General features: G+C 39.7%; 1 protein-coding gene across 1 annotated transcript in view; it reads right to left on the bottom strand.

Moving 5' to 3' along the window:
• ARMC2 (armadillo repeat containing 2) overlaps positions 1-13454 on the bottom strand; it is an 87879-nt gene that overhangs the window by 30102 nt on the left and 44323 nt on the right. The window contains 3 exon segments of the mRNA XM_006926056.3: positions 11834-12057; positions 13423-13436; positions 13438-13454. The exon segment at positions 13438-13454 is cut by the window's right edge and continues 72 nt beyond it. Of these exon segments, the coding sequence (XP_006926118.1) occupies positions 11834-12057; positions 13423-13436; positions 13438-13454 (255 nt within the window).

Raw genomic sequence — 13454 nt, 5'->3', positions numbered from 1 at the left:
TCATCTGTGAAAAGGGAGTTACATCCCTGCTCACCTCTCAGGGTGGCTGTGAGTATAGATGGAAAACATGTAACCAAGCGTTTGTGCACTGTAAAGCATGATGTTGATATAAAGTGTCATGATAGCTGTAGTTAATAAACTTTAAAAAATTAAGATGACATGTATCTTTGATTAGTTTTCCTTTGTAACAACAGCAACAAAGATTTTGTTAGATTGTAACTGACTTTCTCAAAAGCAAAGAAAATAAAAATAATGCTTCAAATAAATATGCACAAGTCTTTTGTAGTCAATTCGATTACATGGCAATTCGGTAAATACTTCCCTGAAAGCTTCAGTAGCCAAAATATTGAAAGGAAAATGAACTAGAGACCATTTCACTTAACCGTGGACCTATAATACAGTCTCCTAAGCTAAGGAATGGGTCTTTTGTGAAGGCTAATAAACCATCCTAGGCATTCCAGGGCATCACAATGGAAAATTCTCATCACTTGACCCTAGCTCTACCTGTTCTCCTTCTTCAAAGACAGCCCAGGCACTCCGGCAAGTGCTGCTGGTTGACGTCAAACCAAGGAATGACGCAAGCTTTCCCACTTGGACACCAGCGAGCACAGATGCCCGCATGAGTCTTAACCTGAACCCTGGTGGATGATGATGGTGGGAGATGGTGGAATTCCCATTCTAACCACACACACAGGAATAATTCCCTTTCCCTGGTCCCCAAGGCTTCACTGATTTCTACCTTGATCTGTAGTCCCTTTGCTCCCCACAACTAACCTCTGGTAAGGCACACTGTCAGCAGAAGGGACCATAGTTTTCTTAGGAGCTTTTAGTTTCTTGTTTCAACCTTAGTTTTGTTCTCCCTGATAACCCATTTTCTCACCTCATTAGAAAAGGTTAAGATAGCTCAAGTTTCTTTTGCCCCCGAACTACAACTTTTACAAATGGAAGCACACATTTACATGTGACACATCATCTGATTTTAAATCCCTATGCATTTACTGCAATGTCACATTGTGGTACACATAGTAGAGTCAGATGTGATATCTCGAATATTTCCACATTTATTGGTTGTGATGCCGAAAGAATAATATATGTGAAACATGTACCACACCCCTGAATAATACATAGTAATACCTGAATGTATGAAACCACCATCAACCCAGTTGCTCAAGTCCCGAGCCTCAGAGACATCCCAGAATCCTGCCTGCTTTTTGTCACCACCCTAAGCCCTGCTGGCTTTTTGTCCATTGCTCTTAGGATAAGATTCGGTTTCTTGACCATGATCCATAAGGCTCTGTATAGTTGGACTCTTATCAATCCCTCAAACTTCTTCTCATATCATATACAAACTATTTAATATCAAGCTATTTAATATTATGTCTTATTGCCTATCTACTCTTCTATACTAGCAGCTTCAGTGAGGGCATATGTCTTGTCTGTCTTTCCACCGTTGTGCTCCCAGACACAAATCCAGTGCCTGACACACAGTAGATCCTCAATAAATATTTGTGGATGGAAGGAATGGTTAAATACCTACATAAGAAGGACTAAGTGTAAATAAAAAGGTTAGGATATCAAAAAGCTGCAATTAATCAATATCTCTAAGGTAGATGGATTTTAAGATGATTTTAAAGAAGAGGAATATATATATATATATGAATATATATGAAAGACAAGTGGACTTCTTAGAGGGAGACTGGTCCTCCATGTATTACGCTATTATTTCTCATTCATGACAGCAGCTCCTTCTAGTTTCCTAACTCTTCTCCCTGGTTCTCTTTTCACACCTGGTTAGTCACCAGCCTACCTCTTCTTTCCATTATCAGGTTGCTGGTTCAGTTTAAGCCCACTTCATCTCTTTCCCAAACTCAATATCCCGCTGACTGGCTTCCTTCCAGTCTCTCCTCTGCCCGGCTCACCTTCCCACAGCGGCTCCCTGCGACCAGAGGGAGCATGTCAGGACTCAACTGTCCTGGTTCAAAGACCTTCTCTGACCTATCTGGCAAAATGTAGACTCTGCACCACACACAATGTCCTCGTCCTTCCATAATTCCAAGCCTTTGAACAGACTATTGCCTCTGCCCATATTGTCTTCCTCCATCACACACTCCTGAGCCCCTTCTTCAACCTGGTAAGTTCAAAGACCTTCTCTGACCTATCTGGCAAAATGCAGACTCTGCACCACACACAATGTCCTCATCCTTTCATAATTCCAAGTCTTTGAACAGACTATTGCCTCTGCCCATATTGTCTCCCTCCATCACACTCCTGAGCCCCTTCTTCAACCTGGTCACCTCCTGCTCATTTTCCTGGATCACATTCAGGCTCACTTCTCCTCTGTGAAGATGTTTCAGTGGTTGATCATTTCATCTTTCAGGTTAACAAATCATCCTGTTCATGCCTGCGCCATCCCCCTCACAGAACTATAACTTCTTGTCTCATGCCCCTTCTCGTCCATGGCGAGCTCCTCAAGGGTACAGACCATTTCTTGTTCCTCTTTCTACTCAGAGGACAATGGATATATCCATGAAAAGCTGGCTGGATGAAACACAGGAGAAAGAGAAGGGGAAAGAGGAGAGGAGGAAAGGAAAGACGGGAAGGAGAGGGGAGAAGGAGACGAAGGGACAAGGGAGATGGAAAGGGAGGTTTTTTGCCTTTAAGAAGCCTCTGGCGAGGAAGTGCCTGAATCAGCAGAGGCAGGGTGGTAAACCAGAGTTTAAAGACCTGAGGGAGGAGGATCAGGAGGTCGCCAGGCAGATTCAGCAGGGAAGGCCCCCCGTTTGGAGATGCTGGCTGTGAGCCAATCTCACTGTGGGGGCGGAGGTGGGGGAGGGGCTGAATGCTGAGCAGAGACAAGTGGCTTTTTCTGGTAAAAATGGAAAAACATTGGTGGGAGGAGAGTCTAGCTAAATGCTGTGGTTAACAGTAAAAGCAAATTCTAAGTCAGCCCACTTAACTCTCAACCTCATTCCAACTTTTAAGAGAGAGATATTTGCGGAAATCATTCACGAGTCCTGTGCTCCGCAGCGGAGCCTTTGTTTTCCAGCCCCCGGGGAAGGCCCACCCACAGGGCCTGCCCCCAGAGCAGGTCACCAAAGTCCAAGCTTTACGCTCTGAGAGATGCATCTGTTTCTTTCTTAACGTTCTACTCTAAATTACAGTGTTCCTAACTCTACTTAGTCATGTACTTTGCTATTTTATTGTATACACTCTTTTAAGCTATCTCAAATACTTTATGACAAAAGAAGAAGTAAAACTTATAAGCATGCCTAGATGCCTGATTAGCTTCTTAGGACTTACTGGAACAATTCCCAACCTCTTAACTGTTATCTTACCAAGAAATAGGAAACTGAAAATCATGAGTTTCAATTCTTTTTCTTCCCATCTCCTAATGTGCAACCCCCTGGGACAAACATACTGACTCAGAAGGCAACCAGCGAGAAGAAAAAGGAGAATGTGGAATTGATAATCCACAAAGAGGATTAGTAAAATTTTAAGTGTCCTTCTTTAGTAGCACTTGTTAGATGATGTCTGGGACAGAAGGGGACCTAAATTTTTGGCATATATCAAGGAAGAAACATTCTGGTGTGATTCTGGTTACTGATCTACTGCTGAAAAATGACTGAGCTACCCTCTACAACTTTATGGTGTTCACTTTTTCTGAGGCAGCTATTTCTCTCTGTGTCCGCCCCTCTACCCCAGTTCCTGCTCCCCCACTCCCTCAACCCCCTGCCATCAGAATGTCCAGTTAAAATGACTGGTGACTTTGGCCAAGCTGTCTTACCTCACATTGAATTAGTTGGGCCTCAAAGTTCTCACTGTGCAGTCAACATTGGGAGATCCATTTTAAAGGGAAAAATTATATTAAGAAGTGATGAGATAATTTAGAAAGCCCCAAACAGCATTTTAGTAGAGCAAAATTAGAAGTAAAAAGATTCAGCATCTGTTTTTTCAAATCAATTATAGGTACTTAGTTATCAATATCAAATTATGTTTTCAACTGTTAATTGGTTAAAAAATCTTAGTAAACACAAGAAATCTTTGTCTTAAAATATGAGGCCCTCCTGATTTGGATCACTGGACTTATGAATGACAACACAGGACCAGAAGCTGTGGCCCCATCAGAAGCTGTGGCTCCATTCCCAGCTTTCTCTACTGCACTGGGGTGGGCACAAGGTGGGGACGGCTCCTTACTCCACCTGAGCCTCCACACACTGCTCAATTCCCCAGAGGATGAACTGCTCTCTTCCTTTTGCCCTATCCCTCCATCGGGGTCCTCAGTCCCCAAGGAACTCACCAGATCTTTCCCTGAAGAAATTCAGCTACAAGAGCTGCCCCAGATCAGAGGAGCTTGTAGCTCATAGCCCACCACAGAACAAAGGCGCATCGCAAGTTAAACAGGCTTTTGAGCTAGGCTGGGAACCTCACCAACAACCGTGACATTGTTCCTTCGAGAAACATTTTCTCAATTTCAAAAACCACCGTTCAAAGAACCTTTGGAACATAATGCAATTGAGAACTGTATCATTAATAGTTTGAAAGTTATTATTTTTCTTCCTTAAAATTAGCATCAAGATTGTTTGATTTATTTTTATACTTCAAATGCTATCGTGAAAAGGATTTGAGTAGCTACTTCAAGATTTACAGAGCTATCTCATGAGCTTGATCTCATTTGCTCCCTAAACCAACCCCATGAGACAGACAGGAAAGGTAATTTGAGACCCACTTGTCATATGAGGAAACTGAAACCCAAAAAGTTCACCAGTGACCAGGTAGGTGGGTATCCTGGGCTCTGACTCCTTGTCTGTTGTCTCTCGAACTCTATTTGGCTGTCTCTAAAAGTGTTTTATTTCTCAATCATCTGGAATATCCATAACCAAAATCCTTCGAGCTTTATCTCAACTTAACTGCCAACTGCAAAATGGTTCACTTCCCACTGATGATGTGAAAGAATAAACAAAGCCACCAGAGACCGCAAACTGTGTCAAATGATTTAAGACCAAGGCCATACCATTTTCCAGCCTCAGCAAAGCCATCGCCGTCTACGAATAAAAGCACATTCATGTTTTGGATCTGTGCCCAAGTGAGACCACATATATGCCAAAACCAGAGCCTATGTGGTAACCCAAGAAGTTTCATATTGTCTCACATGTGATAAGTACAGTTCTGGCTGAAACCAGTGACAAGTTGCCACTAAACACATGAAACCACTAGTACCGAAAATTCCTAAGCGTTTTGTTGGAGTTAAGATAGACACATATGAAAGTGATATTAATTCATAATCCTTGATAATGCTTGGTGCTTGGCTATGGAGCCTGTTTGGCACATTCCCTCCGTGGGTCTCCTACTTGAGCAGGAAATGTTTCTGTCCTCCTCAAAGCCTCGATGCCCTACTTTGGGACTCTATTTAACATTTGCCTATGTTTATTACTGCTTGTTTACTGCCTCTATGTTAGTTACCTTGGTAAAATGAGGAGGAAGCTCATTCTTCTAGTTGTGGCTATTATATGGATCGGTATAGCTTAAATTCTGAATGCCGTATAACTATATAGAACGCCAATGCAGTAAAATAAAGAAAATTAGTCTGAAAAGGTAATGCATTAAGAACTACCAGTAATAACACCGATTTGCACAATTACATGTTAAAGTGAGTGACGTTTCTTTATTACCGCAACTCATGTCTACAGTGAAGAGATGAGGCTGAGCAGATAAGACAGCACCTGAAAAAGCAAACGGCTCTCTCCAGAAACTGTAGGTGTAGGAATATTTATTTCCCCCTCCTGAATTTCCTCCCTTATGAGGAGACATCCTTTAGCATAACACTCCTAGCTACTCTCCACCCTTCACTTTATGTTGGTGAGCACAGGGTGTTCTCTGTGCCTTCAGGGGCAGATGTAGCCTGTGACTAGGTGACAAATCTAATTTGGGGGTTCAGAGTTAGGAAGCATGCCTGCCTCAGCTATAAGCTACATCCTCAGCCATGGTGATAACCGTCTCCCCCTACCCATCCGCCTTAGTTTTTGTCTCTTATTTCCAGGTTTGAAACACGAGGCACTACATTTTTGGGGGTCTCTGAGTCTCCCCAAATCTTCAGATGTGCTGTCCCTGGAGAATCTGAGGTGAACATGAGGTGCCTATATATAGCCCCTCCCAAGAAAGAGAGAAGTAGCCTCTGACTGCTTCTCATGCCAATTGGGCGAGTGACTGGTTAGTTATACTACTGGGTGTTCCTTTATAGAGAGAAACCTTATAAGCAGAAAATAGCTATCCCTTTCCCAAAAAACGCATCATTAAAAAATTAGCAAGCCTAGTAACCAATACCAAAGATTATGACAAAAAAGTTTCATGTAATCTCAAAAACAATATGCTAATAAGCAAAATAAACCAGACATAATATTCTAGTTAACTTTATTGTACCCTATCAATTTCCTGGTTTTGATAATGTAGTATAATTATGTAAGATGTCACACTGGGAGAAGCTAGGTGATGGGTACACAGGATGTCTCTGTACTATTTTGATAACATCTTGTGAATTTATACTGTTTGAAAAAAAAGTAAAAAAAGGGGGGGCAGACAAAAAAAAAAAGTACACACTGTACTTTCCATTTATATTAAATGCCAGAGCAGGCAGAGCTTATCTATGGTGGACGAGGTTGGAAAATGGTTCCCTCTGAGTGCTGGAAAGTAGGAATTACCTGGGAAGGGGTGGGAGGAAATTTCTGAGGTGATAGAAATCTTCCGCATCTTGACGAGTGGATTACATGGCTGTATGCTTTTCTCAAAACTCATCAAACAAACATAAGATTTGAGCATTTCACTGTATTGTAATAAATTATATACCGTAATTAAAGCAATTGGAAAATAAAAGACCGAGTCTGCTGCTTCCTATTCAAGCAAATCCTTCAAAAGGGATGCTTTAAAAATATTTTTTTGTTGTTTAATCATCAAATCTCCAATAAAATTATCTGTAAGAATTTAAGAAATATAAGGACAGGAATATTTGCTCCCATTTTATAAGTATGCAGTTTATTTCCTCCAATAACCAGAGCAAATGTCCATCAGACAGATAGCAGTTACGGCCTCGGTTCTGATTTCATGGTCTGAACAGGCAGACTTCCCACAGGTAAGGGTAAGCCAGAGAACGAGAGTGTGCATGCTCATAATAATTAATTACCTAAATACAAATTTATTAATCTTTACATTTTAAAATTATTAAAGATAACTAAGGCAAGATTTAAAGATTGTACCAAATGCCTTGGTACAATCTTTAATTACTAATGTAATTTAAATGACTGCTTAATTAAGTCCCCAAACATCGGTCAAAGGTCTCTCTTAAATCCCCCAAATCCTTGAAGTAGAGAATAACTGGCTTTGAGAACTTGGGGTCCTTATGCACCCAGAATCCTGCAGTGCCGATGTAATACCCGCCTTCCAGTTTTAGATTCTCTTCAGCACTCTTCTCCATATAGCTTGTGAAGGCCAAGAAACAAAACAAACGAACAAAAAAAGATTCAAGATTTGAAATCCGCCTCTAGCTTGGTCATCTTAATTTCTTGTGATTTTTTTTTTTTTTTCCCCTCATCAGAAGTAATTGCTCTTTGAAATTTCAAGTTTTGGTAATTCTGATCTTATTTTACTTAATAAATTTCTGCCGAGTGCCAACTCTGTGCCATGTCCTATTCTAGATGCTTTCATTTAATTTTCCCAACTAACCGTTAAGCCAGGCATAGCCAGTCCTTCAGAGATGAGGAAAGCGAGGCTCAGAGAGTGACGAGCACGCTCAGTGCTAGAGCTGAAACGCCAGCTCCGGAGTCCGTGCCCTCTTCACCGGTCCACATGGTGGCACTGAGCTCGGTCCTAACACTAGGGGCACACACCAAATGGACCCTCAGGGCTCTAAGGGTGACGTAGTACATGGTAGGGAAGGAGTGGAACATAGAATACGGGAGTGAACTCAGAGCAGCCAAAAGGGAGAGTTTTACTCTAGGGCTTAGAAATTTAAAAAAATAAAAATAAAAAAAAATAAATCAAAAACTATATCAAAACATCTTTTAATTTAAAAATACAGAGATAAAGAAAATATGTAAGATTTAAAAGGAACGAGAGCTCCTGCGTACTTGACTGCTCCATACAAAGTAGAATTCCTCTTTACCTGTGTGCTCTCTACGGTATTTACCAAAGCTGACCAATCCTTGCTTTTAAAATCTCTATTCTCTTGTACATTATCCTTTCTTAATTTTTTGGTCACTTATTTTTTTCTCTTCTCATTCCACAAATTCGGCCATTTTACAGAATCTGTCCTCAGCCCTCTTCTGTTCTTTTTCTATCCTCTCTGCCTGAGTACGCTCATTGCCTTTCTAGACTTCGACTATCACTTCCATGTTAATGACACCGAATCTTTTTTTTTTGCGGGGGGTGGGGGGTGGGGAGGGGTCACTTTCTCTGCTAAGCATTAGTTCAGATCTCAGTTGACCATTGGACACTACCACTTGGCTATTCTGTTGGCACTTTAAAGTCTTACATTAAGACTCATTGCATAATTTCCTCCTCTCACCAAATCAGTTCCTTGTGTAACTCCAATTTCTAATAATAATTTTATCACTTTCTAAAACACCCCGGCTCAAAATGTCTGAGTCATTTCTCTTTGTTTAATTCGTTTTTCTTGTCCCCAAACTCAAGCCAAAGTGAGAGAATGGAACAGGGATTGACAGGGGGTGGGAGGATCAAACTGACTAAGAAATTTCCATATAGATAAAGGAAGAATATGACACTGGAGATGTACAGAGCAAGGAGGGAGTAAGATTAGGATTCGAAGGACCCTCTAAGGAGAAGCCTGCAGGCTTAGAGGCCAGAGAAATGATACAGGTAAGAGAGGAGGGAAAGCAAACTATGTTATCTGGGGTGCTATAGAAAAATTTTCACTTCAAAAATGTAGCTGAAGCAGAGAAAGAATGTATTTTTTTAAGGATTGAACTCAAAATCAAATGAGTCAGTCTGGAAAGAAAAGAAGGTTGGAAATACAAAGGAATGTTCAAGTCAATCTGGGTTTCAATAGCTATATTATATACCTATAAATTACCCAACTATAAATGGGAACACCTTGAGATTTTCTTCAGTTACAGTGAAGCAGCTTTGAACATAATGTTCTCAAGACACAACAGAAAAAAACAAGATGCCAGGGGAATTTGGGCTTGGTGTGACTATGACAAATACAGAAGACTCTTCTCCACTCCCCAGAAGCGGGGCAGGGTGGAGAACACACAGATTTTCTGATGGCGGGGACTCCAGCAAACTTCCTCATCTCCTGTGTTATGCCTTCTAATCATTGGCCTTTACCAGTCAGGGATGAACCCTAACACCTCGTAATAATCCATTTTAGATCAACGGAGGCAAATCTCTATTTCTGTCTGTGTTACCTCTTTGGGTCATGCAATTTATTACTGGCGCTTAGGGGGCCTTGTCTTTTACCTGGCCGATATTTCTCTTTTTCCAAGTTTCAGGGAACTCTCCCGAAATTCTAATATTCTGGAACTTAGTGAACATGCACAGTTTAAGCTTCTTTACCCTTACGATTTTACAGACACACTCATGACTCCAGTTTTCCCAGACTGGGAGCATTACTACTTCCACTTGAGGCACAGGTGGTAGCCCCTCAGTTTCTCTCAGCATCAGCAATTGGTCTCTCAACCGTCTCAGAATGCTATCAGGTACCCAACAGGTAAAACTGAATGCAGCATCGAACATGTGGAAGGACCATGGTTTTGTAGAAGAATAAGACACTGTACACCATTATCTGGACACGAGAATCACCACAAAGTTGGCCCCCACTGGCAGTTCTCTCATCCTTCATTCTCTTACTCAGCACTCAGAACACACCGGGCACAGATCAGCCACTCTACAAACACCTGTGTCATCAATGTCTCCTGGTGTCAGCCACATGGTGATCAACATATGTGTATGTGTGTATATATATATATATATATATACACACACAAGAAACAACACATATAAAAAAACCCTTCAAAATCTCAATGCTTCAGTATTTTTTCCTGCAAGCAACATTAGCCCACATGCTGTGGAGCTTTTCTTTTACACCCATTCCTTGACCATTTTCCTTTAGCTCCATTGTGTCTAAAATCTAATAACTGCAACAATGCCTCTTAATTGGGGATACCGTGTATGAGATCTTAACTCTCCAATTGGTCCATACCACCGACATATCCTCCTCCTACTACTTTTCAGCTTTTTGGTTTTTATCCATTTAATATCTTGTACACATTCATCTTTCTGCCACTCTGATATCATCTCTTCCTTCCACGCATTGACCTGCAATTGCTCCCTGGTGCTCTAAGTCCACATTCTGCAGCCTGGTCCTCGAGACCCATGACCGTCGGCTTTGAATCTCACCTGTACGCCTTCCCCACAGAAACACTCTGCTCTAAGACAGATCCACCTCTTCAGAATCCCCGCTTCCGCCACCCTAGCACCTTGTCCCTTTCCCTTTCTGCCAGTTTTGCAAATTCTACACAACCTTTAGGGTCCAGCTTCAGATGTGTTCCATTCATTCAACAACCTCTGACAGGATTGTGTTAGGAAAACAGGATGACTCTGGCACTGTGCCAGATGCTAGAATGGACAGTTTTGTAATAGGAGGTCCCCAGAAAGTGTGCTAAAGCTACTGAGCTTCTCTGGGTTGCAAGTCATAAAGGACAAGAAATCCTGGCTGTCCAATGTTACCCGCCTTTATCTTTTATACTTTTTTTTTTTTTTTGCATTTTAACAAGGAATATAATTATATAACCAAAATAACTATTAAATGAGAGAAAATCTTGAGGAATTCAATAACACTGGCAGCATGAAAATAATGTTTCTTAAGTTTTTCTAGTCAGAAGATGACACATCCAGTAGAATTTTTAATCATTTGTGACTAAAAGAGGTTTCCACATTTTTTTTCAAAATGGAGACAGACCATAAAGTCCAAAATTAATAATCATCATAAACACTTTAAGCATCTTTAGACCAGGGTCTAAATCTAATTTTTAACATACTTTCCCATAGGCTTTGAGTGCTCTGAGTGCTTAATCAATCCTCATTAATTGACAAGTGCATTTCAAGTCTCATGAATTATTACATCAAAGATGCTATTATCTGATACTACAAATGCCATTAAAGTGTAAAATCTCATCTAAAAAAGAATATGAGAGCTGAAGCAGCACTAATGAAAATAATTTAATGATAAAATTTAATCTGCCGCAAAAGAAGTAATAAAACTTTTAACACATAACAAATTTTCTCTCCTTACCTTGGTCATATTAAAGGGATCCAGTCATGTTACCTTCGTTTCTGCAGTCTTAGGCCTGCATGTCATCTACATACCCTCTCAACAACTCAATATCATTAACTTTCTCTTTTTTATCGTAGATAAAAGATTCACGGTATTTAACTACCCATCATCATGAATACTCTCCAGATGAGGCTTGTTTTCAAAACTCTAAAAGTTAAAACTCTGCCTGTTAAAATTCTGATTATAACATGCAATCGCTTCACAGAAAGGTGCTGCTTTTTCATTCTTCCAGACCTGCATTCTCCACAGGGTCGTGGAAATGGATGTCTGCAAGCTGTGCGGACAGCTGCTCCATGAAAAGCCATAGAATAGCCTTTCCAGTGGAAATGGGCACACACAAGGAGGAGGTGGGCAGTGATTGTTGCCCTTGATCCCTGAGGTGGGGCAACAGCCCACCCGTTACCTGTTACATTCACCTGGCAGATAACTGATACTAGGTAATGTGAAAACTAATTTTACATATCTAACCTTTTCAAGTAAAATACTTACTTGGACTAACAAGTGGCCTGAGTTAGGCAAACATGTACTGCATTTCTTGGTGTTCTCATTTATTTGCTTTATCAAATTCATCAATATTTCCACAGCACCTTTGCTGATCATTTCGTTAAGAAATCTTGGATTTCCAGAAATGAATTTGATAGTCCCCATACAATATAAAAAAGCTTCGGTGTTAGTTTGCAGGTCTTCGCTTCTCAGGACCTCCAATAATGATTCTGTCAAAAAGATGGATTATTACAAATGTATGAGTATAACAGCTGGGGAGAGATATATTAAAGTGCTTGTATGTGAAGATCAAATACAGTTTGTAAAATGTTAGAATCTACAGTCAAATGCTTGTTAAGGGTTACTCACATGGCATAAAGAGGAAAGCTTACTTTGAGCTAAGACAAATAATAGTAATGACAGCAAAAGGATGGGATTATAATATATAAATAAGGAAATGTTCTGTAAATGTCATTCCCTGCTTCTTATTAACATTTACCAACTTCTATTTTTGGTTACAAACATTTTGAGTTATCACAAAATAACAAATAAATAAAGTCATTTAAGAGTTACATTTTAACAAATGTTTAAGAATATACCAGCTGCTAAATGATGGGAAATTAATCAAGATAGAAAATCTCAATCACTATAGAAAGGGATACTTCGAATATAACACCCGCCCTTTCCCTAGACAACTTAAGAGCATCCATTCATACAATACACAACTACTAGGTTTTAAGAGTAATTCAAGCAACTCTGATAAGGTTAATTATACCTATCTCACATCTTATTTTATTAATATCAGTGTGAGCATTTGTCAGAATCTTTCTTTGTTTTCAGTCTACATTTCTCAGTGAGCTGTTCAGTGTTTGACATTTCCTTCAGTACTGGGTTTGTCCCTGTCTGCTGGGGTAAAAAAAAAGATAAAGATCATTTATTTTATGTTATAAAAAGAAGACTCAAAGTATTTTCCATGCTGCTTTCCCTTAGATCAGCAATATTAATTCATAAAAAATTTCTATTTAGGTAACTATTTAAGCATCTTATTATTTAAAAGTATATCAAGAATTAGACATTGTTATCTTGGTAGTTAGAATGTAATACAATTTCTCTACCTACACATTTGAAACACATTTGAGATACTTTGTTGTCAAATTTCTATAACAGTTATAGATGTCTTCCAAGTTTTAGTCATGCCTACTAAAGACATAAAAACTTTTAATATGTCCAATACTATTAAATGTGTGTTGGTTTTTTTTTCCTAATAGTAACCCCAAGACCAGGAAATGAATTTTTAAATAGGGAACACTTTGTAAAGTCATGTTACTATATACAATAATGTTACTATAGGCATTAAAAAGAAAAAAAAAACAAAAAAACAAAAAAACAGACTATCCTCTTAGGCTCCAAAGGATACATTAAATGGAATGTGGTAAATGCAGTGAAGGACTAAGCAAAAAAAAAACATCATACAACTTCTGCATATTATTAGAAAATAAAATATTCCAGCTATCATGAATCGTAACTTTACTTTGCAAACTTTTCATTTGCCCTCATGCAACATTTGCTCAATGGTAGCTCTGATTGATACTTACCCAAAATGCCATCTTTGAATCTGAGAATCATT

Source organism: Pteropus alecto, unplaced genomic scaffold, assembly GCF_000325575.1.
Source record: "Pteropus alecto unplaced genomic scaffold, ASM32557v1 scaffold79, whole genome shotgun sequence".
Taxonomy (NCBI): domain Eukaryota; kingdom Metazoa; phylum Chordata; class Mammalia; order Chiroptera; family Pteropodidae; genus Pteropus; species Pteropus alecto.
This window is presented reverse-complemented; position numbering and strand designations above follow the sequence as displayed.